The sequence below is a fragment of the Citrus sinensis genome, chromosome 2 (genome assembly GCF_022201045.2).
Source record: "Citrus sinensis cultivar Valencia sweet orange chromosome 2, DVS_A1.0, whole genome shotgun sequence".
Classification (NCBI taxonomy): Eukaryota; Viridiplantae; Streptophyta; class Magnoliopsida; order Sapindales; family Rutaceae; genus Citrus; species Citrus sinensis.
In genome coordinates this window covers 17,811,915-17,839,755 of record NC_068557.1, presented here as the reverse complement: position 1 = coordinate 17,839,755, position 27,841 = coordinate 17,811,915, and the positions used below count along the sequence as shown (strand labels likewise).

Below are 27,841 nucleotides of genomic sequence, written 5' to 3'. Positions count from 1 at the left end.
TTAAATATAGTGTAGCCGTCCAATTCCACTGTAGTAACATACCATGATCCTAATATTGAATATGATGTCGCTGCCTAATTGGACTTTCTTATGAGGACCGTCAGTGATATATTCTAACCTCATTAATGAGAGGTTTGGCTAGCTGCTTAGCTGGACTTTCTCATAAGCAATGTCCAACAAATTAATAAGCCTAGTTGGTCATATGGGCGAAGATATTAAACATACTATAATCAACTTGACAGAATTCTAATATTGCGAGCTGGACCAAAACTTTGTAGGGTAAATTTAGTTACGATTATTGATCGAAAGTCGCAACAAGAAGAAAAATTTGACTAGAGTTCTGCTCCATTGATGAATTAAGAACATATGGCGAGGAAATTTTCTCAAAAGAATAGTGCTTGTTCGTTTTACAACTATACATGCATGCACGCTTACGTCTTGAACTAACCCAAACTCGCAGCCCTATAAGGAGGTGTAAATACAACGATGTATTATTTCTTAGTAAATATTCGATACTATATATATGTTCACATTCAGCCTCAATATTGCATGTAATACATTAAGCAGCAGTTGATCAAAAACTGAAAATGCCTACAACAAGCTGTGTTTCTTTACGTTTAGGGCCACTGGTTTCACTAAGAACACGTTCATGGCAGCAGGGCCGATCCCTGCATTCAAATTCATTGTCATGCATATGCCAGTTATCGTCTCTGCCGAAGCCATTGGTCACAGATTTCAAAACCTCGCCTCGTCAAAACGTATGTTAATTAAATACTTTTCCACCCCATGTCTTTAATTAAATATTTTTCCATCCCATGTCTTTCTTTTGCTACCGTTAGATATTGCTTTAATGGCTTTAATTTGATTACATTTTATGATGTTGTTGTTTTTAGGTATTAACATATGAAGGTGATCGTGGTACCAAGAGCTTGGAAGAAGAATTGCAAGAGAGAACAAGGAAGGCTCTGAGGAAATCTAGCAATGATCCAACGGCTACAATGAAGTTGATCGACACCATTCAGCGGCTGGGAATAGGGTACCATTTTGAAGATGAAATTATGGAACGACTTGAAAGGTTTTCCGACGGAGATGCAGCCGGTGAAGAAAATCTCTTTGAAAATGCACTTCGTTTTAGGTTGCTGAGGCATAATGGATTACCAGCTTGCACCGGTAAATTACTAAATTAACCCAGTAAAATCACAGTGCCTTTCATCGAAGAGAGTTTTGGTGTTACATTTTTAAGTGAATGACAATGTGATTATGCCCTTGTAAGTTATGATTTCAATTTAATGTAATTTTTTGTTTGGTTAATAGATATTTTCAAGAAATTTATTAACAAGGAAGGGAAGCTAAAGGAGTCCGTGTCGAAAGATACACGGGGTATGTTGAGTTTGTATGAGGCATCTTACTTGGCCACACAAGATAAAGACATATTATTTGAAGCCATGGAATTCACAAAAACTGAACTCACACAGTCAGTATCACTTATGGATTCACAATCCAGTAGGCATGTTGTTCAAGCCTTGGCACTTCCTAGGCACTTGAGGATGTCGAGATCTGAAGCTGGAAACTACATTAATGAATATAGCCAATCATGGAACCATGACCAGACTCTGCTTCAACTTGCAAAGTCAGATTTTAATATGGTTCAGTCATTGCACCAAAGAGAGTTGGCTGAGATAAAAAGGTGGGCCTCTAACAATATCATGATAGATTATTTAGTCAACGTCAACAATTAATTGGTATTTCTGTTATGTTCTTTTAGGTGGTGGAAGCAATTGGGTCTAGTTGACAAACTTGGCTTCGGTAGAGATAGACCATTAGAGTGCTTCTTATGGACCGTGGGTATATTTCCGGAACCATATTATTCAAATTGCCGGATTGAGCTAGCCAAAACCATTGCGTTGCTATTGGTCATTGATGATATCTTTGACACTTATGGCTCACTGAGCGACCTGGTTCTCTTCACCGAAGCAATTCAAAGGTTTGATTGATGCCTCCTGTTTTACATTACTATCTATAATTTGAGCCTCTGCGGCCTGCAATACATAATATTATTCAGCGGATTTTTTGCAATTAATTTATAATGCAGATGGGATCTTGGTGCAATGGAGCATATTCCTGAATATATGAAGATATGTTACATGGCATTGTACAACACCACCAATGAAATTTCCTACAGGATTCTCAAAGATCATGGATGGAACGTTGTTCCGCAATTAAAAAGAACGGTAATGCTCTTTCGGATATGCTGAGATTACAAATGTAATATATTTAAGATATTGTATCATCCGAACTGAGAGGCCCTTTTTTAATTTGTTGCAGTGGATCGACATATTTGAAGCTCAACTTTCTGAAGCTAAGTGGTTTAGTGAGGGATATGTACCCACACAAGAGCAATATTTAAGAAATGGAGTTACAACAGGAGGTACTTATATGGCATTGGTGCATGCTTTCTGTCTAATGGGACAAGACGTTACCAAAGAAACTTTGGCAATGATGGAGCCATATCCTAATCTCTTCTCTTGCTCAGGCAAAATTCTTCGGCTCTGGGATGATTTGGGAACTGCCAGAGTATGTGATTTGAGCATCAACTTGATCAATATGTATTATCAATCAATACATTTGTGTTAGAAAAAATTAAATTTTCTTTTTTTCTTTTTTACCCCTTTACAGGAAGAGCAAGAGAGAGGAGATGTTGCATCTAGTATAGAATGTTACATGAGGGAGAAGACGATTTCATGTGAAGAAGAAGCCAGAAAGCACATAAGGCAGCTGATTCGCAGCTTGTGGGTGGAGCTCAATGGAATGTTAGTGGCTCCGGCAGCATTGCCTGCATCCATAGTCAATGCTTCATTGAACCTTGCTAGAACTGCACAAGTTGTGTATCAGCATGGTGATGATAATACTGTTACCAGTGTCAATGGCCATATAGAGAGACTGTTTTGCAATCCCCTTACCTAGGAACAAGGCCACATCTAAAGAGAAAAGACTTATGAAATCTGGTTTAAAAACTACACTTATTTTAGGGACCTCAGTTGTATATTAATTCATATTGAAGAAGGTTGTATGTACGGAGAGTGATAAAACAACGACAAAATCACCACAAAATCGATTTTATTTCGGTTGTTAATCTAAAAAAATGACAAAATAAAAATGATATCATTTTAATAGTGATTTTGCCAACATTTAGTCGCATCTTTGTACATATATCATCGTTGGTTTTTTAATATATTCATAATATTCCCAAAGATAAATGCTTGTTTATTGTTACATTTTAAATTAAGAATTCATTTAGTCCTTATTTTTTAAAATATATCTTAAAACTTTTCGATTATTAAATATCTTATAATCTTACCTCTGTTTTTTATTTATTTTTACAATAGTATCCTTGCAAAAATCCCTACAATAATTTTTATTTACAAATAACAAATCAATATCAAATTAAAAGTAAAAGTAAAATAACAATAAGAAATTTTACTTTAATTATTGTTTATTTTTATAGTTAATTTAATAAATTTATTTTTTCCTTTTTATTAATATCCTTAATATTATTTTAAGGATATCTATTTAAAAATTGAGGAAAAAATAAAGACGAAAATATAATATATTAACAATAGAGATGTTTTGAAATATTTTTTTATATATAAGAACTAAATAGATACTTAATCCAAAATATAAAATTAAACAAACATTTATCCTATTCTCCGTTATAAACATCCACGTGTTTTGAAATACGAATTTAAGGAGACCTTTCTAATTATAGCAAACTTCCTGATGGTTAAACATAATTGTCAATTCTAAACATGCAATTTAAGATATGTATACATACGTTTACATTGAAAAATGTTTACAACAATTAACATATCGTGAATTCGCGCATGAAAGGATTTATTACAATCATTTTCTAGTGAGACGTTAAAATCGAATCGGCAATTCTGCATCCACTTCCTGGATTCAAATTTAGATTCAAGATTCATCTCATCCAATAACAAAATGTAAAAGTATAGAAACAAGCGCTATTCACTTAATGTTGCTGTTCCGGTGAGCCAAGATTCATCCAATAACAAACTTTTCTCCTTCCAGGAACCCGCTCGCCAGTCACGTGACTCTGCTATCAGAAGTACAATAAAAATCAGTTGGTTTCTACTGCCACGCTTCGCAGCTCTCGCTCGCCGCTCGTGAAGACACTGCCGCTGATATCACCGCTGCTGCCTTTGGAGGTTAGCCGTGTTGATTTGTTTTGCTGTTTTGGCTTTTTAGAAATTTGTTAAAAGGGCTTTTTTTTTTTTTCCAAATTCAAACTTGTTGAAATATTGAAGCTGTAAGAAAGTTGAAAATATGACTTCCTGAATGTTAAGAGCACACTTCATGGGACTGCAGCAATTTGCAAATAAATCAAATATCTTTCTGAGCTTTTGGATCATTCTTAGCTCTTTGTAGGCGGAAGAAACAGAAATTAAAAAAACAAATGAAGCAACAGAATGAAGCTTAGATGTTAAGCTGACTGATTTTGACGTGGAAAAGTGCGAATTGCAAATAATTTACGTGTGGAATGCTTTTTGTAGATTCATGTCATTTGCTTTATCAATGAGGAATAATTTAGGAAGAAATCAATATATAGGCCATGATTGTTTTCTAAAAATACCTTAGGGGAGCATTCATGTAGACAATGTAATGTGAAAAGATGCCCCCTGAGGAAAATCAATTGTTTTGATCAAACTTTACACAGATTTACCCAATGTTTGAGATGATTTTGTTTAATGTTGGATGACAGATGGAGAGCTGGCTGAGATAAACATGTGAAATAATTATTTTAGTTGAGAAGGTGGGTTTAATTTCACACTTACTATATATCTTCTGCTTTTACGGCTGTTAATAGAAATCTTATTGAAATTGGTTTTTTGCAATTTTCATTGATGTTTCTCAGCAAAAGGATAGTTTTGAATCTGTGGCGGTGGAACATTTGAGATTGAATGGGGCATAATGGGGGCTGACGACTCTTGATATTTTAGGAAAGCTTAATGCAGTAGATGAAGAAGAAGTTATTTCATGGATCTTGAAGTGTCAAGATGAATCTAGTTTGCACAGAGGATTTTTCTTACACTTATTATTGTATCTTCATGCATCAATAATTATCCAATTTGTTATTTCCTTGGCAAGTTCTCTTGTTTTTGAATCTGACTTTTAAGATCAAAATGACCACGCATTTAAACAATGTAGATCACTTAGTACTACTTTTAGTTTAAATATTAAAATATAATGTGATGGATGAAAGAAAATTTTCTTTGCAGGTGGTTTGCTGGTAATATTGGACATGATCCACATATGTTGTATGCCCTCAATGCTGTGCAAGTTTTGGCCCTTTTTGATAAGTTAGATATTCTTGATGCTGATAAGGTGTCAAATTGTTGGTAGGGATTTGTCAATTATTCAATATAAAGATAATGCTTTGTTTCTTATAAGATTCACAGAAGTAACAACTTTTTTATGACTAATGATTTTATTTTCACATATATGAAATTTCACTTGACTAGAGAGTCTGATTTCTGTAATGTTATAATTTTTATGTTTTTGGCAACTCCAATGGCAATAATAAACAGGCTAGTACATGAGCTGCATTAGATGCAAATTCCTTTTTTAATAAAACATTGCCACTTCAAGCATTCTTGCGGAGCTTCACCTTTGAGTTAGATATGCTGGGCTGCAAAATGGGGGCAACTCCTTTTCTGGAGACAAGTGGGGGAAGTGGATACACGGTAAATTTTACTGGATTCTTAGATATCTACAGCTTGTACTTGTCTTGAAATAATCTCTTTGTACAAATCCATTTTGTATGTTTTCTTATATTGCGATATGTTGCCTCTCAATACTACAGCGGCTGGATAAGATCAATGTGGGTAAGGCCGTGGAGTACATATTGAGTTGCAGAAATCTGGATGGTGGTTTTTGGTACATTGCAGGTGGGGAGTTTCATGCAGGGCAAACTATGTAATGTATTTACTATTTTATGTTACAACTGTTGCATGATAACAAAAATTGTTAGTTGAATTCGGTTCTTTTTGACTCATGAGTTAGTACATCTTCACTTCTTTCAGCCTTGGTCTGAGTTTCCACTTATTTGCATATGCTTCAACTTCTAACCCATTGACATCAAAATGGAATATTGTGAGAGAATAGATTTCTGGAAATTTATATTTCAAGTAATTTTGCAGTCTAGATAGCAATTATATGTTTAAAGATGCGCGGGATTTCTTTAATTTTGTCTAAAGAATTGACAAGTTTCCTTGTGATACGTGCAAATTATGCATGCATGCAATATGTTCGTGGGTAGCCAAAAGCGGCGTTGATGATGAAGCAGATATAGTCATATTTGTTGAGATGGTCAAGACGGTAGACATAGTCAACTTAGTTTGGTAGTTAGACGAATAAGCTGCTTAACTTAAGCATAAGTGGTAGCATGGTTACATGTTTGTTTCCGATTATTTTGCCTTGTTGTTGCAGTTGTTTTGCTACATTATCTGTCACGTTTGTAAGGCTATAAATAGCCAAAAGCATCTGGATAATGGAAAAAACAGATTTTCAGCGAAAGAACTCTTCCTTCCTTTCTTAACTTCTCCGACTTCTACTTCTTCTTATCTAAATTCATTCATATCAGTGGTATCAGAGCATCCAATGATCCATGGCCACACGCAATAAATCCAATGCTAAATTTCGTGAAGAGGTTCAAGAAATCCTTGCTAGACATGAGTCTAATTTTGACCAAATTCACACCACCCTTCAAACAATTCTTACTGAACTTCAATCCTTGCATGTCCAACACACTTCCTAGGAAAGGGAGATCAACCCATTTGCCACAACTCACATCCCTTCACACCAGCCAACCTCACTTTCCACCTCCAACCTAGATCGGTCTCATGCCCAGCTCAAACTTCCTTTTCCAACGTTTAGCGGTGATGACCCTATCGGATGGATTTACAAAGCTGAACAATACTTTGATTTCCAAAGCATTGCTTCAGAACAGCAAGTCAAATTGACCTCTTTCCATCTCGAAGGAATAGCACTCCAATGGCATCGCTGGCTAACCAAATTCAAAGGACCACAAACTTGGACTGAATTTACCAAAGCTATATTACTCCCTTTTGGTCCAACGGATTATGAGGATCCTTCTAAGCTTTAACACACTTAAAACAAATTTCCTCAGTGGCTGAGTATCAGGAAGTTTTTGAAAAGCTTTCTCACCAAGTCGATGGTTTACCTGAAACGTTTTTAATTGGTTGTTTCATCGCAGGTCTTCAGGATGAAATACGACTCGATGTCAAGATTAAACAACCTCGTACCTTGATTGAGGCCATTGGTGTGGCAAGACTAATTGAGGAGCGAAATTCTCTCTTCCGCGGCACCAAACACTTTTCTCAACCACCACCTATTTCCTTCATGCAACCACCAATCTCAAATAGTTCTACGGGGATCTTGGGGCCCCCTCCTAAGGCAAACCAAACAGCCAATGCCAACACTCCTCCTCCTATCCAGCGGTTAACTAACCAAGAAGCACGAGCTCGACGTGAAAAAGGGCTATGTTATTTTTGTGACGAGAAATTCATTCTTGGTCAACACTGCCAAAGGCCACAGCTGTTCATGATTGAAGATCCTCCACCATTCACACCACCCGATACTGGTTAGGGCACTTCAACCTTGTGGACAAGGATCCTTGAAGCGGGGAGGAAATGATACGTGCAAATTATGCATGCATGCAATATGTTCGTGGGTAGCCAAAAGCGGCGTTGATGATGAAGTAGATATAGTCATATTTGTTGAGATGGTCAAGACGGTAGACATAGTCAACTTAGTTTGGTAGTTAGACGAATAGGCTGCTTAACTTAAGCATAAGTGGTAGCATGGTTACATGTTTGTTTCCGATTATTTTGCCTTGTTGTTGCAGTTGTTTTGCTACATTATCTGTCACGATTGTAAGGCTATAAATAGCCAAAAGCATCTGGATAATAGAAAAACAGATTTTCAGCGAAAGAACTCTTCCTTCCTTTCTTAACTTCTCCGACTTCTACTTCTTCTTATCTAAATTCATTCATATCACCTTGTTCCCTACTCCAGTTATACCTGCTTTAAGCAACTGGTGAAAGTTAAAAATGGACTCAAAATCTGATAAATCTTTAAGTTGTGATTGCAGTCTTCTGCTGTGTTGGTGCACTTGCTATTGCCGGGCCTCTGCAACATGTTGACAAGGGCCTTCTTGGATGGTGGTTATGCGAGGGACAAGTCAAATCTGGAGATCTTAATGGTCGCCCTGACAAACTTCCTGATGCGGGTATTTTTCTCTCAGGCTGACTTCATGATGGAACATCCTTGTAGGTTCTCCTTACAGTGCTGTAGTTTAAATACTCAGGTTTGCTGCTCCTTGTGGGTTCTTTCAAGCTTGATCATGATTGGCAGAGTCCCACTGGATCGATACGGACAAGCTTGTTAAGTTCATCTTGGACAGTCGGGTTAGTTTGAGTTGAACCGGCCTTTTCCAAATAATCTCTGGCGACCCAGAATTTGTTAATTTGTTACCTTTTGGAGTTTTGAGTTCCAGAATTGCAGCCAAGACTCAACTGATATTACATTTAATTTTTTAATTTGTAGGACATGGAAGATGGAGGAATTTCAGATAGACCTGATGATGCCATTGATGTCTTCCATACATATTTTGGAGTAGCAGGTATCTATTAGCTTTGATTTTGCTTACTTGACCTCACTAACTTTTATGCGTTCATCCAATTAAGTTAAATCTTTCTTTATTGAATTTGTAAGAGTTTTGACATGGTACCACTTGTGTGAATCCTGGTACTCTTTCCGATTCTTAATGTAGTCTGACTTGTTTCATATGTGGAATCTGCCCTCAGCCCTTCCTACTTTTGCCAGCCTTTCCTATTTAACCCTGGATTACCATCTTCAATCACACACTGCCTCTCCTATATCGGTAATTATAAGAAGATTCTTCTATAAATGTTTTGAAATTCTAAATCTTGAAGAAATGGTTAGGAAGGCCAAATTTTCTTTTTTCATTTTCCTTTATTTATTTTCTGAGGTGGATAGAATGTTCTCTTGTTATTTGACTGTTTGCCTGCCAAGTGATATATATATATATATAGTTCCTGATTTTCTAACTCGGGAATTTCTTCAAAACAGATAATGCCGCCAAAGAAGAATAAAGGTAAAGCAGTTAAACCTTTGCATGATAGGTTGAAAAAGAATCCTGTTGCATGGTCGGATGAACATACCAAAGTTGTTAGGTTAATAAAACAGTCTGTTAAAAACATCCCATGTCTATTCCTTGCAAATCCTGCATTACCTAAAATTGTTGAAACTGATGCATCTGACATAGGTTATGGAGGAATATTGAAACAAAGGGATAATGATAAAAAACAGATAGTTCAATATGTTTCTGCTCATTGGAATGACTGCCAGAAAAACTATTCTACTATCAAAAAAGAAATCCTTTCCATTGTTTTATGCATTACAAAATTTCAAAGTGATTTATTAAATCAAAAATTTTTACTTAGAATTGACTGCAAAGCTGCAAAACATGTTTTAGAAAAAGATGTTCAAAACATTGCATCAAAACAAATCTTTGCACGTTGGCAAGCTATTTTAAGTGTTTTTGATTTTGATATTGAATTTATTAAAGGTGACAAAAATTCTGTTCCTGATTTTCTAACTCGGGAATTTCTTCAAAACAGATAATGCCGCCAAAGAAGAATAAAGGTAAAGCAGTTCTCAAAGACACTGGTTCCCAAGAACCTTCCAAAGAACCCCAGTCAACCCCTTCTAAAGAATCAAATAATTATTTACAATGCTTTATTGGAGAGAAAATGCCAAAACAGTCATCTTCATTATCGTCTCCGAGAGAAATAAAGGGTTCTTCGTCCTCATCTTCGTCTTCATCTTCGTCTTCAGAGGTGTCAGCCACTGATGACTTTGATCGTGAGGCGAGGAGTTGTTCCATAGCTTTGAAGTACTCATCTTCAGTTTTGGCACCTGCCAAAAGAGACTGGTCTTTGGATTTTTGGGTTAAGAATGTTTGTTGGGCTTTAGAGGTGGTTAAGGATGGTTGGAGGAGGTTTTTAGAGGAAAGCCAATCTTTGATCATGTTAACAGTCAGTTTGGACTGTTCATCAAATTTTGACCACCATTTGACTTTAAAGGTTCTTTGGAGGATGACTTGGGAATCCTGGGTATGGAAACGAAGGTTCCATGAACAGACCCAAGGTAAGAAGAAATTTGCACAAAAGTTTAGAAAGGGGGGAAATCTTTTCTCTGAGTCAGAGGGTAAATAATGGGCTTTGAAGAGGTTTAGACAATTTGTGGCATTTGGTGTTAGGATTTGTGGAATTGGGCCAAAATGATTCCACCAATGCTGAAACCAATTTGGAAGGCTTTGAACGGTTATCTTTGTGTTGAAGAAAAATAACCAAGAATGAGATTTTTTAGGGTTTTGGATAAAAAAGGTGTTATACCATGCTTGTTGGTAATCCCAGTAGGAAAAAGTCCGACAATGTGGTAAACGAGTTTCAAAATTTAGAGGGAAGGTTTTAAAATTGTGGAGAAGGTCACCCCACTGATTTGGGCTCAATACTTTGAGGATTGTGGCCGTGGAATAAGCCGGTTCTGGATGGGCTTTGTCAAGGAAAAAATGTTTGAATTTAACTGATTCAGTTATCTCCAAAATGCTTTGATAATAAGACTGGGGTTTTGTTAAATCCCATGGTTTGAAAAACCAGCCTTTGGGAAAAAACTTTGAAATGCTTTGAAAATGATCAGTATGGTAAAATCCATCTTCCATTGAAAGGATATTTTGAAAATGGGTTTTATCAAACCAATCGGAGGTTTTCTTTGAAGGAGTTGGCTGAGAAAGCACAATTTGGGAGGATGAGCTTTCAGCAGAGACAACAACATTTTGGGAAGAGGGTTTTGAAATTTCAATTTCTTTTTGGGGAGAATTTTGGCTTTGAGAAAGGTTTTGGAGGGCGAGCATGAGCTCAGGTGACTTTGTAATGGAACTCATCCATTGCTTTACTTGGTCATCAGAAGAAATAGATTTGTATTGGACTCCATGTTCTTCAACCATTTCAATCCAAGATTTAATGGGCATGGCAGAAGAAAGTAATTTTTCTTTAGAAGGGGTTGACTGGGGTTCTTTGGAAGGTTCTTGGGAACCAGTGTCTTTGAGAACTGCTTTACCTTTATTCTTCTTTGGCGGCATTATCTGTTTTGAAGAAATTCCCGAGTTAGAAAATCAGGAACAGAATTTTTGTCACCTTTAATAAATTCAATATCAAAATCAAAAACACTTAAAATAGCTTGCCAACGTGCAAAGATTTGTTTTGATGCAATGTTTTGAACATCTTTTTCTAAAACATGTTTTGCAGCTTTGCAGTCAATTCTAAGTAAAAATTTTTGATTTAATAAATCACTTTGAAATTTTGTAATGCATAAAACAATGGAAAGGATTTCTTTTTTGATAGTAGAATAGTTTTTCTGGCAGTCATTCCAATGAGCAGAAACATATTGAACTATCTGTTCTTTATCATTATCCCTTTGTTTCAATATTCCTCCATAACCTATGTCAGATGCATCAGTTTCAACAATTTTAGGTAATGCAGGATTTGCAAGGAATAGACATGGGATGTTTTTAACAGACTGTTTTATTAACCTAACAACTTTGGTATGTTCATCCGACCATGCAACAGGATTCTTTTTCAACCTATCATGCAAAGGTTTAGACATCCTATTGATGTTAGGGCAGAAGTCAAGAACGTAATTTAAACTACCAAGAAATCTTTGTAATTGGGTTTTGTCAAGAATTTTGTCTGGGAATTTATCCGCAAACAAAAGTGATCTCTCAATAGGGGTAATAGTGCCTTTGGAAATATGGTGACCAAGGAACCTGACTTTTGTTTGAAATAATGAAATCTTTGTACTTGAAAGAGCCAGGCCAGCCTTTTTTGTAACAAGATGAAAAGTCTTTAAATGTTTGAAGTGTTGATCAATACTTTGAGAAAAAATCAACACATCATCAATATAAACTATACAAAACTCGGAGTAGGGGTTATAAATGTCATTCATGATTCTTTGAAATTCCGAGGGTGCATTTTTTAAACCAAAGGGCATAACAGTCCATTCGTACTGTCCAAATGGAACAGTAAAAGCAGTTTTATAACGGTCTTTTGGATGAATTTGAATTTGCCAAAAACCAGACTTCATGTCAAATTTTGAAAAAATAAGAGCAGAACACAATTTTTTGTTTTTCTTTTAAATCCTTGATTTCAAGCTTAATCTGCTTGATTTCGTTTTGAAGATCTTGGATAGTGGGTGTTGACTTTTTTGTTTTCTTTTTGTCCAAAATCTGAGTAAGATCATAAGAATTCTTTTTAACAATTGGGACTTTAGAAGTCTCGGCTTTGTTAAAATCCAAAGTTTTCAAAAGTTTATCAAGATATTCTTTTTGAAGATTTGGATCAGAAATATGCTTTACAAGTTCAAGAAAAGTTTCTTGGTCTTTGGTCAAAACATTGATTTTCTTTAAAAATGAATCGGATTCAGATTCACTACTGCTAGATGCAGAGTCATTTGAGTCAAAAAGCTCATCAACTTGGTAAGGATCATTATCTCCCGACATGGAAGATTCAGAATCAGAAGATTCAACAAGGAGGGGAGCTAATTTGGAAAGAATGTCTTCATTGAGGTCAAGCTCATGAAGTCTTTTGTTCATTCTGCAAAATTTTGCAGTATGACCTTTCATGCCACATTTGAAACATGTAGCATCTTTGAAATTGAATGGGGTTATAGGTTTGGCTTTAAGTTCTTTCTTTTTAGAGAAACTTTGTCTCTTATAAGGCCTCGAAGGTTTCTTATAAGGAAGTTTCCTAAAATCACGAAAAGGTTTTTTAAAGTGTTTAGATTTGTAATGTTTCCTGCGAGGTTTAGAAGAACACTCACCATTACAATCTTTGGAAATAGAAGTTTTAAAGGGGTCATAATTGAATTGTTTACAGAAACCGCCTAATTCTTGTTTAGACTTCTTAAGCTCCCACTTAAGTCGTTTCTGTAATTTCAAATCTTGACAAATCTTTAAACCTTCTTTGTTGACAAAACTGACAAGTTCACCATAGGTGAGCTCATCATACGGAATACGGTTGTCATAAAGGGCTTTGATAGAATTTCTTACCTTTTCACCCAAAAGGGTAGGTAATCCAGCAAGAAATTTTTCTTTCCAAGTAGTATGATTTGCATCATCTCTTAGAAATAATCTGGTGAAAAAGGAGGTTTTGTAGCTTTGGAATTCACTAAGTTTCCTACATCTCAAGTTATGTAGGAGCTCAGCGTTTTTATCACGGAGGTGAGAAGGGTCACCAATGAAATGGAGGGAAATGGTCAAAATGAGAGTTACAACAGCATCCTGAATTGGATTGTTGAACTCATCAAGAATAGGAGCTCCATTCTCATCGGTTTGGATAGAATTTAGGATGTCTAGTTGTTGCCGATTAGTGAGAAGATGATCCCACCAACCTTTCAATTGACCAGTAAAACCGGCAATGAGGATTTCCGATATGGCACGATCAGAAGTTCCTGCTTGGGTTTTATAGGCATTGGCTGCCATTGTCATTTGTTGCAACAATCCTAGGATATTATACTCAGACATGCCATCGATATTCCACTCGTAGACTGAAGATGCATTATATCGGGATTGATTTAATGCACTTGGCCTATTATCTATTGCTAGATCAGGTGGAGTCTTGATAGTGGGAAGGGCTAATTCCCAATGGATTTTGTTTGCTTTAGGAGTGGATTCCTCTTGGAAGGCTTCAACATCCGAAGAGGCTATAGAAGTTTGGTCATCTTTTTCTAATACTCCAATTTTGCTAGATTGAGGAGTATCAGGAGCTATCTGGGCTTTGCTAGATGAGGAAGAAGCAGCTTCTATCCTATCTAGTTGTTCTCTAATGGCTTTAGCAAAATCTGATTTTGATTCTTGAACAAGCTTTTGGCTAGTTTTCGAAACCTGAAAAGGTTTGAAAATAGGTTCCTTAAGCTTTTTATCAGAATCTGGTTTTGAAGGAATGGGCTTTTGACTAGGAGAAACAGATATGGTTGACTGTTGGAATTGGTTTTCTATTCTAGTCAACTGTTTTCCTATAGTATTTAAGTTAGTATTACAGAAATTATTCTGTTGGATAATACTGCTTAAATTACTATCAGTATCATTAGGTTTAGGAATTTTATATGATGAAGCTCTAATGTCAATGGGAGGTTCACCGTGGTCAACGGTTATACTCCGGAGAGGTGGATGCTCGGAATCGACTGTTCTATTACTTTCGGAGAGTTTCCACTCAGTGGTCTTTTTCCTAATAGTAATAGGATTTGACTCTTTGAAGGGGTAAGAGATGTTGTTATTAGAGGAATATATCTCGAACCAATCAAAAAATAATATATGAACTTTATGAAGATTCACAAATTCATAATAAGATTGTTGGATTTCTTTTCTTTGGTTTAAAAAGTGTTTGAAAAACCAAAGTCTTTTTTCTTTGTTTAAATCAGAATAAAAATCATTATGCAGAAGAGTTTTATCTAATTCAAATTCTTTTTCAATGACACTAATGACATTTTCTGTAACAGCAGAGAACGTAGGAGATGTTGGAGGAGAAGGTTCATTCTCTTCCTGACTTTGAATATGTTGATTACTAGTGTAGATCGGATGAGGAACACTAGTGGTATAATCAACTGATCGGATGGAGGTACTAGGAATATCTGAAGTAGAAAACCTAGGTTGACTTTGAAAAGGAAGATTTATAACAGAAGGGACTTTTGTGAATTTTCTTTCTAATGAAGGAATACCTGAGCACGATGCTTTATCAGAAAATCTGGATGAGGTGGATCTTCTGAACGATAGTTTGACTCTACCATCTGAATACTGAGTTACGTTTTGTAACTCTGTATTTGGCTCAAGTTGTTTTGGAATCGCTGGTGGAGCGGCTCCTTCAAGAATCCATTCTTCTGGAAGATGGACATATTTCCATTAAATAGGTTTTGGAATAACTGTGTTGGCTCTAGACAAATCAGTCTGTAAGAGAAGAGTCTCATCTCTTTTTGACTGGAATTTATGTTGTGTACTAAATGCAGTGATCATTGCCTTATATGAGATTTTAAAAATTAAGGCAACTGGGATAGATCCCTCAATCATATTATAATTATGAGTTTTGATTTGTAAAATCATGCTTTTCAAAATATTTTTGTATTTAAGGGAAATTGTTATATTTGGATAACAATCAAAAGATATGGGACCTTTACAAAGACTAGATTCGATGCTGCTTAGCAAAGAATCATCAAAAGAGATGAATCGCCCATCTCTTAAGATAGCAAGGATAGAAGTATCCAAGCCTTCTTTGGTTAAGGGTTTTATTCCTACTTGAATAAGGCCGATGTGAATATAATTAAAATTCTTTTCTTTTAATTTCTTTAAAGAATGCTCAGAAAACAAGTGAATTGTTTCAAAAGGTTTTGAAAGAGTTATGTCTCGTTCTTCAGTCTTTATAATATAATCATTCTTTAAAAAATCAAGCTTTTTTGTTTTGTAAATCTTTTCTTTAGAAATTTTTGGAAGTTCCCAACAATCAATTGCTTTATCAAAGTTCTCAATAAAGAATTCCTCTGAACTCACAACATGCTTTGAATCACTAGTCTTCCCGGAAGAAGAGCTAGAAAAGGATGATGTTCTACAGTGTATAGGCTCCATGGTTAAAACCGTATGGTTAATCTTTGGTTTGGTCAAAATGGCTACAGGTATGGGTTTACAGCCCTCAGCGGAAAACTTATCCTATAACGGGACTTACTACCAGTAAATATTCACCACAAAACAAAACTTCAAGATTAAACACAAGTCTATGAAACACAGAACTATAAACTGTTTTACACTATCCTTCCCTTGGCTCTGATACCAGAAGGAAATAAAAAGGATTTGCTCCAAAAATTGTGTTCTGCTCTTATTTTTTCAAAATTTGACATGAAGTCTGGTTTTTGGCAAATTCAAATTCATCCAAAAGACCGTTATAAAACTGCTTTTACTGTTCCATTTGGACAGTACGAATGGACTGTTATGCCCTTTGGTTTAAAAAATGCACCCTCGGAATTTCAAAGAATCATGAATGACATTTATAACCCCTACTCCGAGTTTTGTATAGTTTATATTGATGATGTGTTGATTTTTTCTCAAAGTATTGATCAACACTTCAAACATTTAAAGACTTTTCATCTTGTTACAAAAAAGGCTGGCCTGGCTCTTTCAAGTACAAAGATTTCATTATTTCAAACAAAAGTCAGGTTCCTTGGTCACCATATTTCCAAAGGCACTATTACCCCTATTGAGAGATCACTTTTGTTTGCGGATAAATTCCCAGACAAAATTCTTGACAAAACCCAATTACAAAGATTTCTTGGTAGTTTAAATTACGTTCTTGACTTCTGCCCTAACATCAATAGGATGTCTAAACCTTTGCATGATAGGTTGAAAAAGAATCCTGTTGCATGGTCGGATGAACATACCAAAGTTGTTAGGTTAATAAAACAGTCTGTTAAAAACATCCCATGTCTATTCCTTGCAAATCCTGCATTACCTAAAATTGTTGAAACTGATGCATCTGACATAGGTTATGGAGGAATATTGAAACAAAGGGATAATGATAAAAAACAGATAGTTCAATATGTTTCTGCTCATTGGAATGACTGCCAGAAAAACTATTCTACTATCAAAAAAGAAATCCTTTCCATTGTTTTATGCATTACAAAATTTCAAAGTGATTTATTAAATCAAAAATTTTTACTTAGAATTGACTGCAAAGCTGCAAAACATGTTTTAGAAAAAGATGTTCAAAACATTGCATCAAAACAAATCTTTGCACGTTGGCAAGCTATTTTAAGTGTTTTTGATTTTGATATTGAATTTATTAAAGGTGACAAAAATTCTGTTCCTGATTTTCTAACTCGGGAATTTCTTCAAAACAGATAATGCCGCCAAAGAAGAATAAAGGTAAAGCAGTTCTCAAAGACACTGGTTCCCAAGAACCTTCCAAAGAACCCCAGTCAACCCCTTCTAAAGAAAAATTACTTTCTTCTGCCATGCCCATTAAATCTTGGATTGAAATGGTTGAAGAACATGGAGTCCAATACAAATCTATTTCTTCTGATGACCAAGTAAAGCAATGGATGAGTTCCATTACAAAATCACCTGAGCTCATGCTCGCCCTCCAAAACCTTTCTCAAAGCCAAAATTCTCCCCAAAAAGAAATTGAAATTTCAAAACCCTCTTCCCAAAATGTTGTTGTCTCTGCTGAAAGCTCATCCTCCCAAATTGTGCTTTCTCAGCCAACTCCTTCAAAGAAAACCTCCGATTGGTTTGATAAAACCCATTTTCAAAATATCCTTTCAATGGAAGATGGATTTTACCATACTGATCATTTTCAAAGCATTTCAAAGTTTTTCCCAAAGGCTGGTTTTTCAAACCATGTGATTTAACAAAACCCCAGTCTTATTATCAAAGCATTTTGGAGATAACTGAATCAGTTAAATTCAAACATTTTTTCCTTGACAAAGCCCATCCAGAACCGGCTTATTCCACGGCCACAATCCTCAAAGTATTGAGCCCAAATCAGTGGGGTGACCTTCTCCACAATTTTAAAACCTTCCCTCTAAATTTTGAAACTCGTTTACCACATTGTCGGACTTTTTCCTACTGGGATTACCAACAAGCATGGTATAACACCTTTTTTATCCAAAACACTAAAAAATCTCATTCTTGGTTATTTTTCTTCAACACAAAGATAACCGTTCAAAGCCTTCCAAATTGGTTTCAGCATTGGTGGAATCATTTTGGCCCAATTCCACAAATCCTAACACCAAATGCCACAAATTGTCTAAACCTCTTCAAAGCCCATTATTTACCCTCTGACTCAGAGAAAAGATTTCCCCCTTTTCTAAACTTTTGTGCAAATTTCTTCTTACCTTGGGTCTGTTCATGGAACCTTCGTTTCCATACCCAGGATTCCCAAGTCATCCTCCAAAGAACCTTTAAAGTCAAATGGTGGTCAAAATTTGATGAACAGTCCAAACTGACTGTTAACATGATCAAAGATTGGCTTTCCTCTAAAAACCTCCTCCAACCATCCTTAACCACCTCTAAAGCCCAACAAACATTCTTAACCCAAAAATCCAAAGCCCAGTCTCTTTTGGCAGGTGCCAAAACTGAAGATGAGTACTTCAAAGCTATGGAACAACTCCTCGCCTCACGATCAAAGTCATCAGTGGCTGACACCTCTGAAGACGAAGATGAAGACGAAGATGAGGACGAAGAACCCTTTATTTCTCTCGGAGACGATAATGAAGATGACTGTTTTGGCATTTTCTCTCCAATAAAGCATTGTAAATAATTATTTGATTATTTACTTAAAAAAAAAAAACCTAATCTAAATCTGAGAATAGCCCATTAAAAAGAATCAACCACGTTCAAAGTGACTTAACTTTATTTGGTAAAACAAAACTGATTTGGTATATCGGCTGGAAACCCGAACGTGCGGACTATTGATCTGTTCTAAGTCAGATCTGGGTCCAAAGGCTTCACTTTGTGTAGCATCGATCTGGTTTAACAACGCCACGTATCAATTAGTTATTAAAATTGACTAACCGCGTTCAAATTTGTTTGAACATTGTATGATCCAAAGAACTCCATAATCAAAGCTGGTAATTTATTATTTTATAAAATTTGGAAAAGTCGATCCATTAATTGTTTAATTTGAGTTTTAATATTGAAATCCTACGAAAGCACATCCATCCTTCGATCCTATTTCCTTCTGGTATCAGAGCCAAGGGAAGGATAGTGTAAAACAGTTTATAGTTCTGTGTTTCATAGACTTGTGTTTAATCTTGAAGTTTTGTTTTGTGGTGAATATTTACTGGTAGTAAGTCCCGTTATAGGATAAGTTTTCCGCTGAGGGCTGTAAACCCATACCTGTAGCCATTTTGACCAAACCAAAGATTAACCATACGGTTTTAACCATGGAGCCTATACACTGTAGAACATCATCCTTTTCTAGCTCTTCTTCCGGGAAGACTAGTGATTCAAAGCATGTTGTGAGTTCAGAGGAATTCTTTATTGAGAACTTTGATAAAGCAATTGATTGTTGGGAACTTCCAAAAATTTCTAAAGAAAAGATTTACAAAACAAAAAAGCTTGATTTTTTAAAGAATGATTATATTATAAAGACTGAAGAACGAGACATAACTCTTTCAAAACCTTTTGAAACAATTCACTTGTTTTCTGAGCATTCTTTAAAGAAATTAAAAGAAAAGAATTTTAATTATATTCACATCGGCCTTATTCAAGTAGGAATAAAACCCTTAACCAAAGAAGGCTTGGATACTTCTATCCTTGCTATCTTAAGAGATGGGCGATTCATCTCTTTTGATGATTCTTTGCTAAGCAGCATCGAATCTAGTTTTTGTAAAGGTCCCATATCTTTTGATTGTTATCCAAATATAACAATTTCCCTTAAAGACAAAAATATTTTGAAAAGCATGATTTTACAAATCAAAACTCATAATTATAATATGATTGAGGGATCTATCCCAGTTGCCTTAATTTTTAAAATCTCATATAAGGCAATGATCACTGCATTTAGTACACAACATAAATTCCAGTCAAAAAGAGATGAGACTCTTCTCTTACAGACTGATTTGTCTAGAGCCAACACAGTTATTCCAAAACCTATTCAATGGAAATATGTCCATCTTCCAGAAGAATGGATTCTTGAAGGAGCCGCTCCACCAGCGATTCCAAAACAACTTGAGCCAAATACAGAGTTACAAAACGTAACTCAGTATTCAGATGGTAGAGTCAAACTATCGTTCAGAAGATCCACCTCATCCAGATTTTCTGATAAAGCATCGTGCTCAGGTATTCCTTCATTAGAAAGAAAATTCACAAAAGTCCCTTCTGTTATAAATCTTCCTTTTCAAAGTCAACCTAGGTTTTCTACTTCAGATATTCCTAGTACCTCCATCCGATCAGTTGATTATACCACTAGTGTTCCTCATCCGATCTACACTAGTAATCAACATATTCAAAGTCAGGAAGAGAAGGAACCTTCTCCTCCAACATCTCCTACGTTCTCTGCTGTTACAGAAAATGTCATTAGTGTCATTGAAAAAGAATTTGAATTAGATAAAACTCTTCTGCATAATGATTTTTATTCTGATTTAAACAAAGAAAAAAGACTTTGGTTTTTCAAACACTTTTTAAACCAAAGAAAAGAAATCCAACAATCTTATTATGAATTTGTGAATCTTCATAAAGTTCATATATTATTTTTTGATTGGTTCGAGATATATTCCTCTAATAACAACATCTCTTACCCCTTCAAAGAGTCAAATCCTATTACTATTAGGAAAAAGACCACTGAGTGGAAACTCTCCGAAAGTAATAGAACAGTCGATTCCGAGCATCCACCTCTCCGGAGTATAACCGTTGACCACGGTGAACCTCCCATTGACATTAGAGCTTCACCATATAAAATTCCTAAACCTAATGATACTGATAGTAATTTAAGCAGTATTATCCAACAGAATAATTTCTGTAATACTAACTTAAATACTATAGGAAAACAGTTGACTAGAATAGAAAACCAATTCCAACAGTCAACCATATCTGTTTCTCCTAGTCAAAAGCCCATTCCTTCAAAACCAGATTCTGATAAAAAGCTTAAGGAACCTATTTTCAAACCTTTTCAGGTTTCGAAAACTAGCCAAAAGCTTGTTCAAGAATCAAAATCAGATTTTGCTAAAGCCATTAGAGAACAACTAGATAGGATAGAAGCTGCTTCTTCCTCATCTAGCAAAGCCCAGATAGCTCCTGATACTCCTCAATCTAGCAAAATTGGAGTATTAGAAAAAGATGACCAAACTTCTATAGCCTCTTCGGATGTTGAAGCCTTCCAAGAGGAATCCACTCCTAAAGCAAACAAAATCCATTGGGAATTAGCCCTTCCCACTATCAAGACTCCACCTGATCTAGCAATAGATAATAGGCCAAGTGCATTAAATCAATCCCAATATAATGCATCTTCAGTCTACGAGTGGAATATCGATGGCATGTCTGAGTATAATATCCTAGGATTGTTGCAACAAATGACAATGGCAGCCAATGCCTATAAAACCCAAGCAGGAACTTCTGATCGTGCCATATCGGAAATCCTCATTGCCGGTTTTACTGGTCAATTGAAAGGTTGGTGGGATCATCTTCTCACTAATCGGCAACAACTAGACATCCTAAATTCTATCCAAACCGATGAGAATGGAGCTCCTATTCTTGATGAGTTCAACAATCCAATTCAGGATGCTGTTGCAACTCTCATTTTGACCATTTCCCTCCATTTCATTGGTGACCCTTCTCACCTCCGTGATAAAAACGCTGAGCTCCTACATAACTTGAGATGTAGGAAACTTAGTGAATTCCAAAGCTACAAAACCTCCTTTTTCACCAGATTATTTCTAAGAGATGATGCAAATCATACTACTTGGAAAGAAAAATTTCTTGCTGGATTACCTACCCTTTTGGGTGAAAAGGTAAGAAATTCTATCAAAGCCCTTTATGACAACCGTATTCCGTATGATGAGCTCACCTATGGTGAACTTGTCAGTTTTGTCAACAAAGAAGGTTTAAAGATTTGTCAAGATTTGAAATTACAGAAACGACTTAAGTGGGAGCTTAAGAAGTCTAAACAAGAATTAGGCGGTTTCTGTAAACAATTCAATTATGACCCCTTTAAAACTTCTATTTCCAAAGATTGTAATGGTGAGTGTTCTTCTAAACCTCGCAGGAAACATTACAAATCTAAACACTTTAAAAAACCTTTTCGTGATTTTAGGAAACTTCCTTATAAGAAACCTTCGAGGCCTTATAAGAGACAAAGTTTCTCTAAAAAGAAAGAACTTAAAGCCAAACCTATAACCCCATTCAATTTCAAAGATGCTACATGTTTCAAATGTGGCATGAAAGGTCATACTGCAAAATTTTGCAGAATGAACAAAAGACTTCATGAGCTTGACCTCAATGAAGACATTCTTTCCAAATTAGCTCCCCTCCTTGTTGAATCTTCTGATTCTGAATCTTCCATGTCGGGAGATAATGATCCTTACCAAGTTGATGAGCTTTTTGACTCAAATGACTCTGCATCTAGCAGTAGTGAATCTGAATCCGATTCATTTTTAAAGAAAATCAATGTTTTGACCAAAGACCAAGAAACTTTTCTTGAACTTGTAAAGCATATTTCTGATCCAAATCTTCAAAAAGAATATCTTGATAAACTTTTGAAAACTTTGGATTTTAACAAAGCCGAGACTTCTAAAGTCCCAATTGTTAAAAAGAATTCTTATGATCTTACTCAGATTTTGGACAAAAAGAAAACAAAAAAGTCAACACCCACTATCCAAGATCTTCAAAACGAAATCAAGCAGATTAAGCTTGAAATCAAGGATTTAAAAGAAAAACAAAAAAGTGATTCTGATACTATTCAACTCCTTTTACAAAAACAATTACAGGATAATTCAGACAATGAATCTAATCCTGATGATGATGGTGATGATATTAAAGTAGAAAATATTGAGTCAGTACCCAATGATTTTCTGTTTGTTTTAAAACAAATCACCACAAGAAAGTATTTGATTAAAGTCACTCTCATCTTTTCTGATGATTTTGCTATGGACGCCATTGCCCTTTTTGATACTGGCGCCGATTTAAATTGCATTAGAGAAGATATTGTCCCCAAAAGATTTCATGAAAAAACAAAAGAAAAACTTTCTGCCGCTAATAATTCGAAATTGAATGTTAGCTCCAAAGTTGAAGCCTCGATTTATAATAATCAAATTGAATTTAAAACTTCTTTTGTCCTTACAAATGATATTCATCATGCTATCATTTTAGGCACTCCTTTTATAAATCTCATAACTCCTTATGCTGTCAACTATGATGGCATATATTTCAAAGCAAAATCTAAAGAACTGGTTTTCCCATTTATTGAAAAACCAAAAACTAGGAATCTAAACATTGTTAAAGCTTGTTCTGTTTATCAGCACAAAATCAATGCCATTCTTAAATCCAAACAAGATGATTTGTTTTGTTTAAAAAAGAATTTAAACTTCCAAAGAATTGAGAGTCAATTACAAAATAATTTTATTCAAAGAAAAATTTCCGATTTTAAAAGCCTTATTGAAAAAGAAATATGTGCCGATTTACCTTCTGCTTTTTGGAATCGAAAACAGCATTTAGTAGATTTGCCTTATGAAAGTTCTTTTGATGAAAAACAAATACCCACCAGAGCACGTCCAATCCAAATGAACATGGAATTGGAGCAACATTGCAAAAAAGAAATCAATGATTTGGAGTCAAAGGGACTCATTGTCAAGTCAAGGTCCCCGTGGTCTTGCGCCGCTTTCTATGTAAATAAAAATTCTGAAATTGAAAGAGGTGTACCTAGACTTGTGATAAATTATAAGCCCTTAAATAAAGCCTTAAAATGGATTAGGTACCCCATACCTAATAAAAAGGATTTGCTCCAAAAATTGTGTTCTGCTCTTATTTTTTCAAAATTTGACATGAAGTCTGGTTTTTGGCAAATTCAAATTCATCCAAAAGACCGTTATAAAACTGCTTTTACTGTTCCATTTGGACAGTACGAATGGACTGTTATGCCCTTTGGTTTAAAAAATGCACCCTCGGAATTTCAAAGAATCATGAATGACATTTATAACCCCTACTCCGAGTTTTGTATAGTTTATATTGATGATGTGTTGATTTTTTCTCAAAGTATTGATCAACACTTCAAACATTTAAAGACTTTTCATCTTGTTACAAAAAAGGCTGGCCTGGCTCTTTCAAGTACAAAGATTTCATTATTTCAAACAAAAGTCAGGTTCCTTAGTCACCATATTTCCAAAGGCACTATTACCCCTATTGAGAGATCACTTTTGTTTGCGGATAAATTCCCAGACAAAATTCTTGACAAAACCCAATTACAAAGATTTCTTGGTAGTTTAAATTACGTTCTTGACTTCTGCCCTAACATCAATAGGATGTCTAAACCTTTGCATGATAGGTTGAAAAAGAATCCTGTTGCATGGTCGGATGAACATACCAAAGTTGTTAGGTTAATAAAACAGTCTGTTAAAAACATCCCATGTCTATTCCTTGCAAATCCTGCATTACCTAAAATTGTTGAAACTGATGCATCTGACATAGGTTATGGAGGAATATTGAAACAAAAGGATAATGATAAAGAACAGATAGTTCAATATGTTTCTGCTCATTGGAATGACTGCCAGAAAAACTATTCTACTATCAAAAAAGAAATCCTTTCCATTGTTTTATGCATTACAAAATTTCAAAGTGATTTATTAAATCAAAAATTTTTACTTAGAATTGACTGCAAAGCTGCAAAACATGTTTTAGAAAAAGATGTTCAAAACATTGCATCAAAACAAATCTTTGCACGTTGGCAAGCTATTTTAAGTGTTTTTGATTTTGATATTGAATTTATTAAAGGTGACAAAAATTCTGTTCCTGATTTTCTAACTCGGGAATTTCTTCAAAACAGATAATGCCGCCAAAGAAGAATAAAGGTAAAGCAGTTCTCAAAGACACTGGTTCCCAAGAACCTTCCAAAGAACCCCAGTCAACCCCTTCTAAAGAAAAATTACTTTCTTCTGCCATGCCCATTAAATCTTGGATTGAAATGGTTGAAGAACATGGAGTCCAATACAAATCTATTTCTTCTGATGACCAAGTAAAGCAATGGATGAGTTCCATTACAAAATCACCTGAGCTCATGCTCGCCCTCCAAAACCTTTCTCAAAGCCAAAATTCTCCCCAAAAAGAAATTGAAATTTCAAAACCCTCTTCCCAAAATGTTGTTGTCTCTGCTGAAAGCTCATCCTCCCAAATTGTGCTTTCTCAGCCAACTCCTTCAAAGAAAACCTCCGATTGGTTTGATAAAACCCATTTTCAAAATATCCTTTCAATGGAAGATGGATTTTACCATACTGATCATTTTCAAAGCATTTCAAAGTTTTTCCCAAAGGCTGGTTTTTCAAACCATGTGATTTAACAAAACCCCAGTCTTATTATCAAAGCATTTTGGAGATAACTGAATCAGTTAAATTCAAACATTTTTTCCTTGACAAAGCCCATCCAGAACCGGCTTATTCCACGGCCACAATCCTCAAAGTATTGAGCCCAAATCAGTGGGGTGACCTTCTCCACAATTTTAAAACCTTCCCTCTAAATTTTGAAACTCGTTTACCACATTGTCGGACTTTTTCCTACTGGGATTACCAACAAGCATGGTATAACACCTTTTTTATCCAAAACACTAAAAAATCTCATTCTTGGTTATTTTTCTTCAACACAAAGATAACCGTTCAAAGCCTTCCAAATTGGTTTCAGCATTGGTGGAATCATTTTGGCCCAATTCCACAAATCCTAACACCAAATGCTACAAATTGTCTAAACCTCTTCAAAGCCCATTATTTACCCTCTGACTCAGAGAAAAGATTTCCCCCCTTTCTAAACTTTTGTGCAAATTTCTTCTTACCTTGGGTCTGTTCATGGAACCTTCGTTTCCATACCCAGGATTCCCAAGTCATCCTCCAAAGAACCTTTAAAGTCAAATGGTGGTCAAAATTTGATGAACAGTCCAAACTGACTGTTAACATGATCAAAGATTGGCTTTCCTCTAAAAACCTCCTCCAACCATCCTTAACCACCTCTAAAGCCCAACAAACATTCTTAACCCAAAAATCCAAAGCCCAGTCTCTTTTGGCAGGTGCCAAAACTGAAGATGAGTACTTCAAAGCTATGGAACAACTCCTCGCCTCACGATCAAAGTCATCAGTGGCTGACACCTCTGAAGACGAAGATGAAGACGAAGATGAGGACGAAGAACCCTTTATTTCTCTCGGAGACGATAATGAAGATGACTGTTTTGGCATTTTCTCTCCAATAAAGCATTGTAAATAATTATTTGATTATTTACTTAAAAAAAAAAAAAGAGAAAATTCATTTTATTTCTGTATTTTCGGGTGGTCCCCTGGACACAAGTGAGAGCGCACATGTCTCTTCACCCGTATTGTATTTTTCTACAAAGAGTCTACTATTCAAAGCTACTATCCAATTGTTATTGTGCACTTAAAATCCCGCTACAGTGAACAGTGCAACTTTCCAGAGTTTACTGTGCACTTAAAATCCCGCTACAGTGAACAGTTCAAAAAATTTTGTATATAAACCGAGAGGAAGACTTAGACTCCTCAGGTTTTTCATTTTCTCTCTTCAAAGCTTCTCTCTCTACTTCTTCTCCCCCTTCTCTCTAAAAACCTCTCTCTCTCTCTCCGAAGGGTTCCAAAGAAATTTTCTGTTTACACAATAGTTTTATCACAAGAGCTTTGGGTGATCAGACTAGTTCTTTACCTTCAATCTTCCCGTCTTTCAATCTTCCCTTCTGGAAAGATTTGAAAATTTGTAAAGCCAGAAAGTAAAGATGTATGTTTAAATTCAGTTCTTTAAATTTCAATGTAATTTAAATTTTCGTAATTTACTTTAAAGCATTTACTTTTCTGCAATTTAATTTTATGCACATTTAAATTTCAGCAATTTATTTTAAAGCATTTTTCTTTTCAAAGCATGTTAGCAGACTGATCTGTATCAGATCTGCCATATAAATTCTACATTCCTCTGAGGCAAAGAGACCGGATCTCGATCCTCAGTTGTAAATCTTCTCTTCTTCCTCCATTCCTTCAGAGCACCATTTCCGGGATCCGGATCTGGTACTGTGTATGTACCCAAACCTTTAAAAAAAAAACCTAATCTAAATCTGACAATAGCCCATTAAAAAGAATCAACCACGTTCAAAGTGACTTAACTTTATTTGGTAAAACAAAACTGATTTGGTATATCGGCTGGAAACCCGAACGTGCGGACTATTGATCTGTTCTAAGTCAGATCTGGGTCCAAAGGCTTCACTTTGTGTAGCATCGATATGGTTTAACAACGCCACGTATCAATTAGTTATTAAAATTGACTAACCGCGTTCAAATTTGTTTGAACATTGTATGATCCAAAGAACTCCATAATCAAAGCTGGTAATTTATTATTTTATAAAATTTGGAAAAGCCGATCCATTAATTGTTTAATTTGAGTTTTAATATTGAAATCCTACGAAAGCACATCCATCCTTATATATATATATATATCTATATGATCAGAATACAATTCTCCTATAGATATTATATTGATGCACAAGTGAAAGTGATTCAATGTTTGCCGTCGATGCAGGACTCTCACTTCTTGAATGCCCTGGACTGAAACTAATTGATCCAGCCTATGCTTTGCCGGCTGATGTTGTAAATAGAATTTTCTTTGGCAAAAGATGAAGCTTTGGAAGGTGCTTGTTATACAATAGTAGCAGCAAATCAATATGTACTCATTACTCCATTAAAGACTTGGGTACTCTGGATCTTTCTCTATTTGTTTAGCTGACTTTTTTACTGGAATGATGTTCTACTTGGGGGTCACAATCTGCAATGCATTGCTAGCATATAAACTTGTTATGTAAACTACAGTTCTATTAAGCAATCGGCAATTTGTAATCCGTAGTAGAGTTGAATGCTTAAGTTTTAATTTTATGAAATTAACCATGAGACAATACACACCAATGGGCCTTTGATCCAATGAGAGAAGCATTGTACT

The 27,841-nt window shown here is 35.4% G+C and overlaps 1 protein-coding gene and 1 pseudogene across 1 annotated transcript; both read left to right on the top strand.

Moving 5' to 3' along the window:
* The first annotated feature begins 235 nt into the window (after positions 1 to 235).
* On the top strand, positions 236 to 3,173 carry LOC102618584 (probable terpene synthase 11). The gene is made up of 7 exons (XM_025094570.2): positions 236 to 758; positions 894 to 1,170; positions 1,315 to 1,687; positions 1,766 to 1,984; positions 2,093 to 2,231; positions 2,326 to 2,574; positions 2,677 to 3,173. The coding sequence occupies exons 1-7, from the start codon at positions 588 to 590 to the stop codon at positions 2,962 to 2,964; spliced, it is 1,716 nt and encodes a 571-aa protein (XP_024950338.1). The 5' UTR covers positions 236 to 587; the 3' UTR covers positions 2,965 to 3,173.
* Positions 3,174 to 3,910: 737 nt separating this feature from the next.
* Positions 3,911 to 27,569, top strand: LOC102618876 (geranylgeranyl transferase type-2 subunit beta 1-like; annotated as a pseudogene).
* The last annotated feature ends 272 nt before the right edge of the window (positions 27,570 to 27,841 follow it).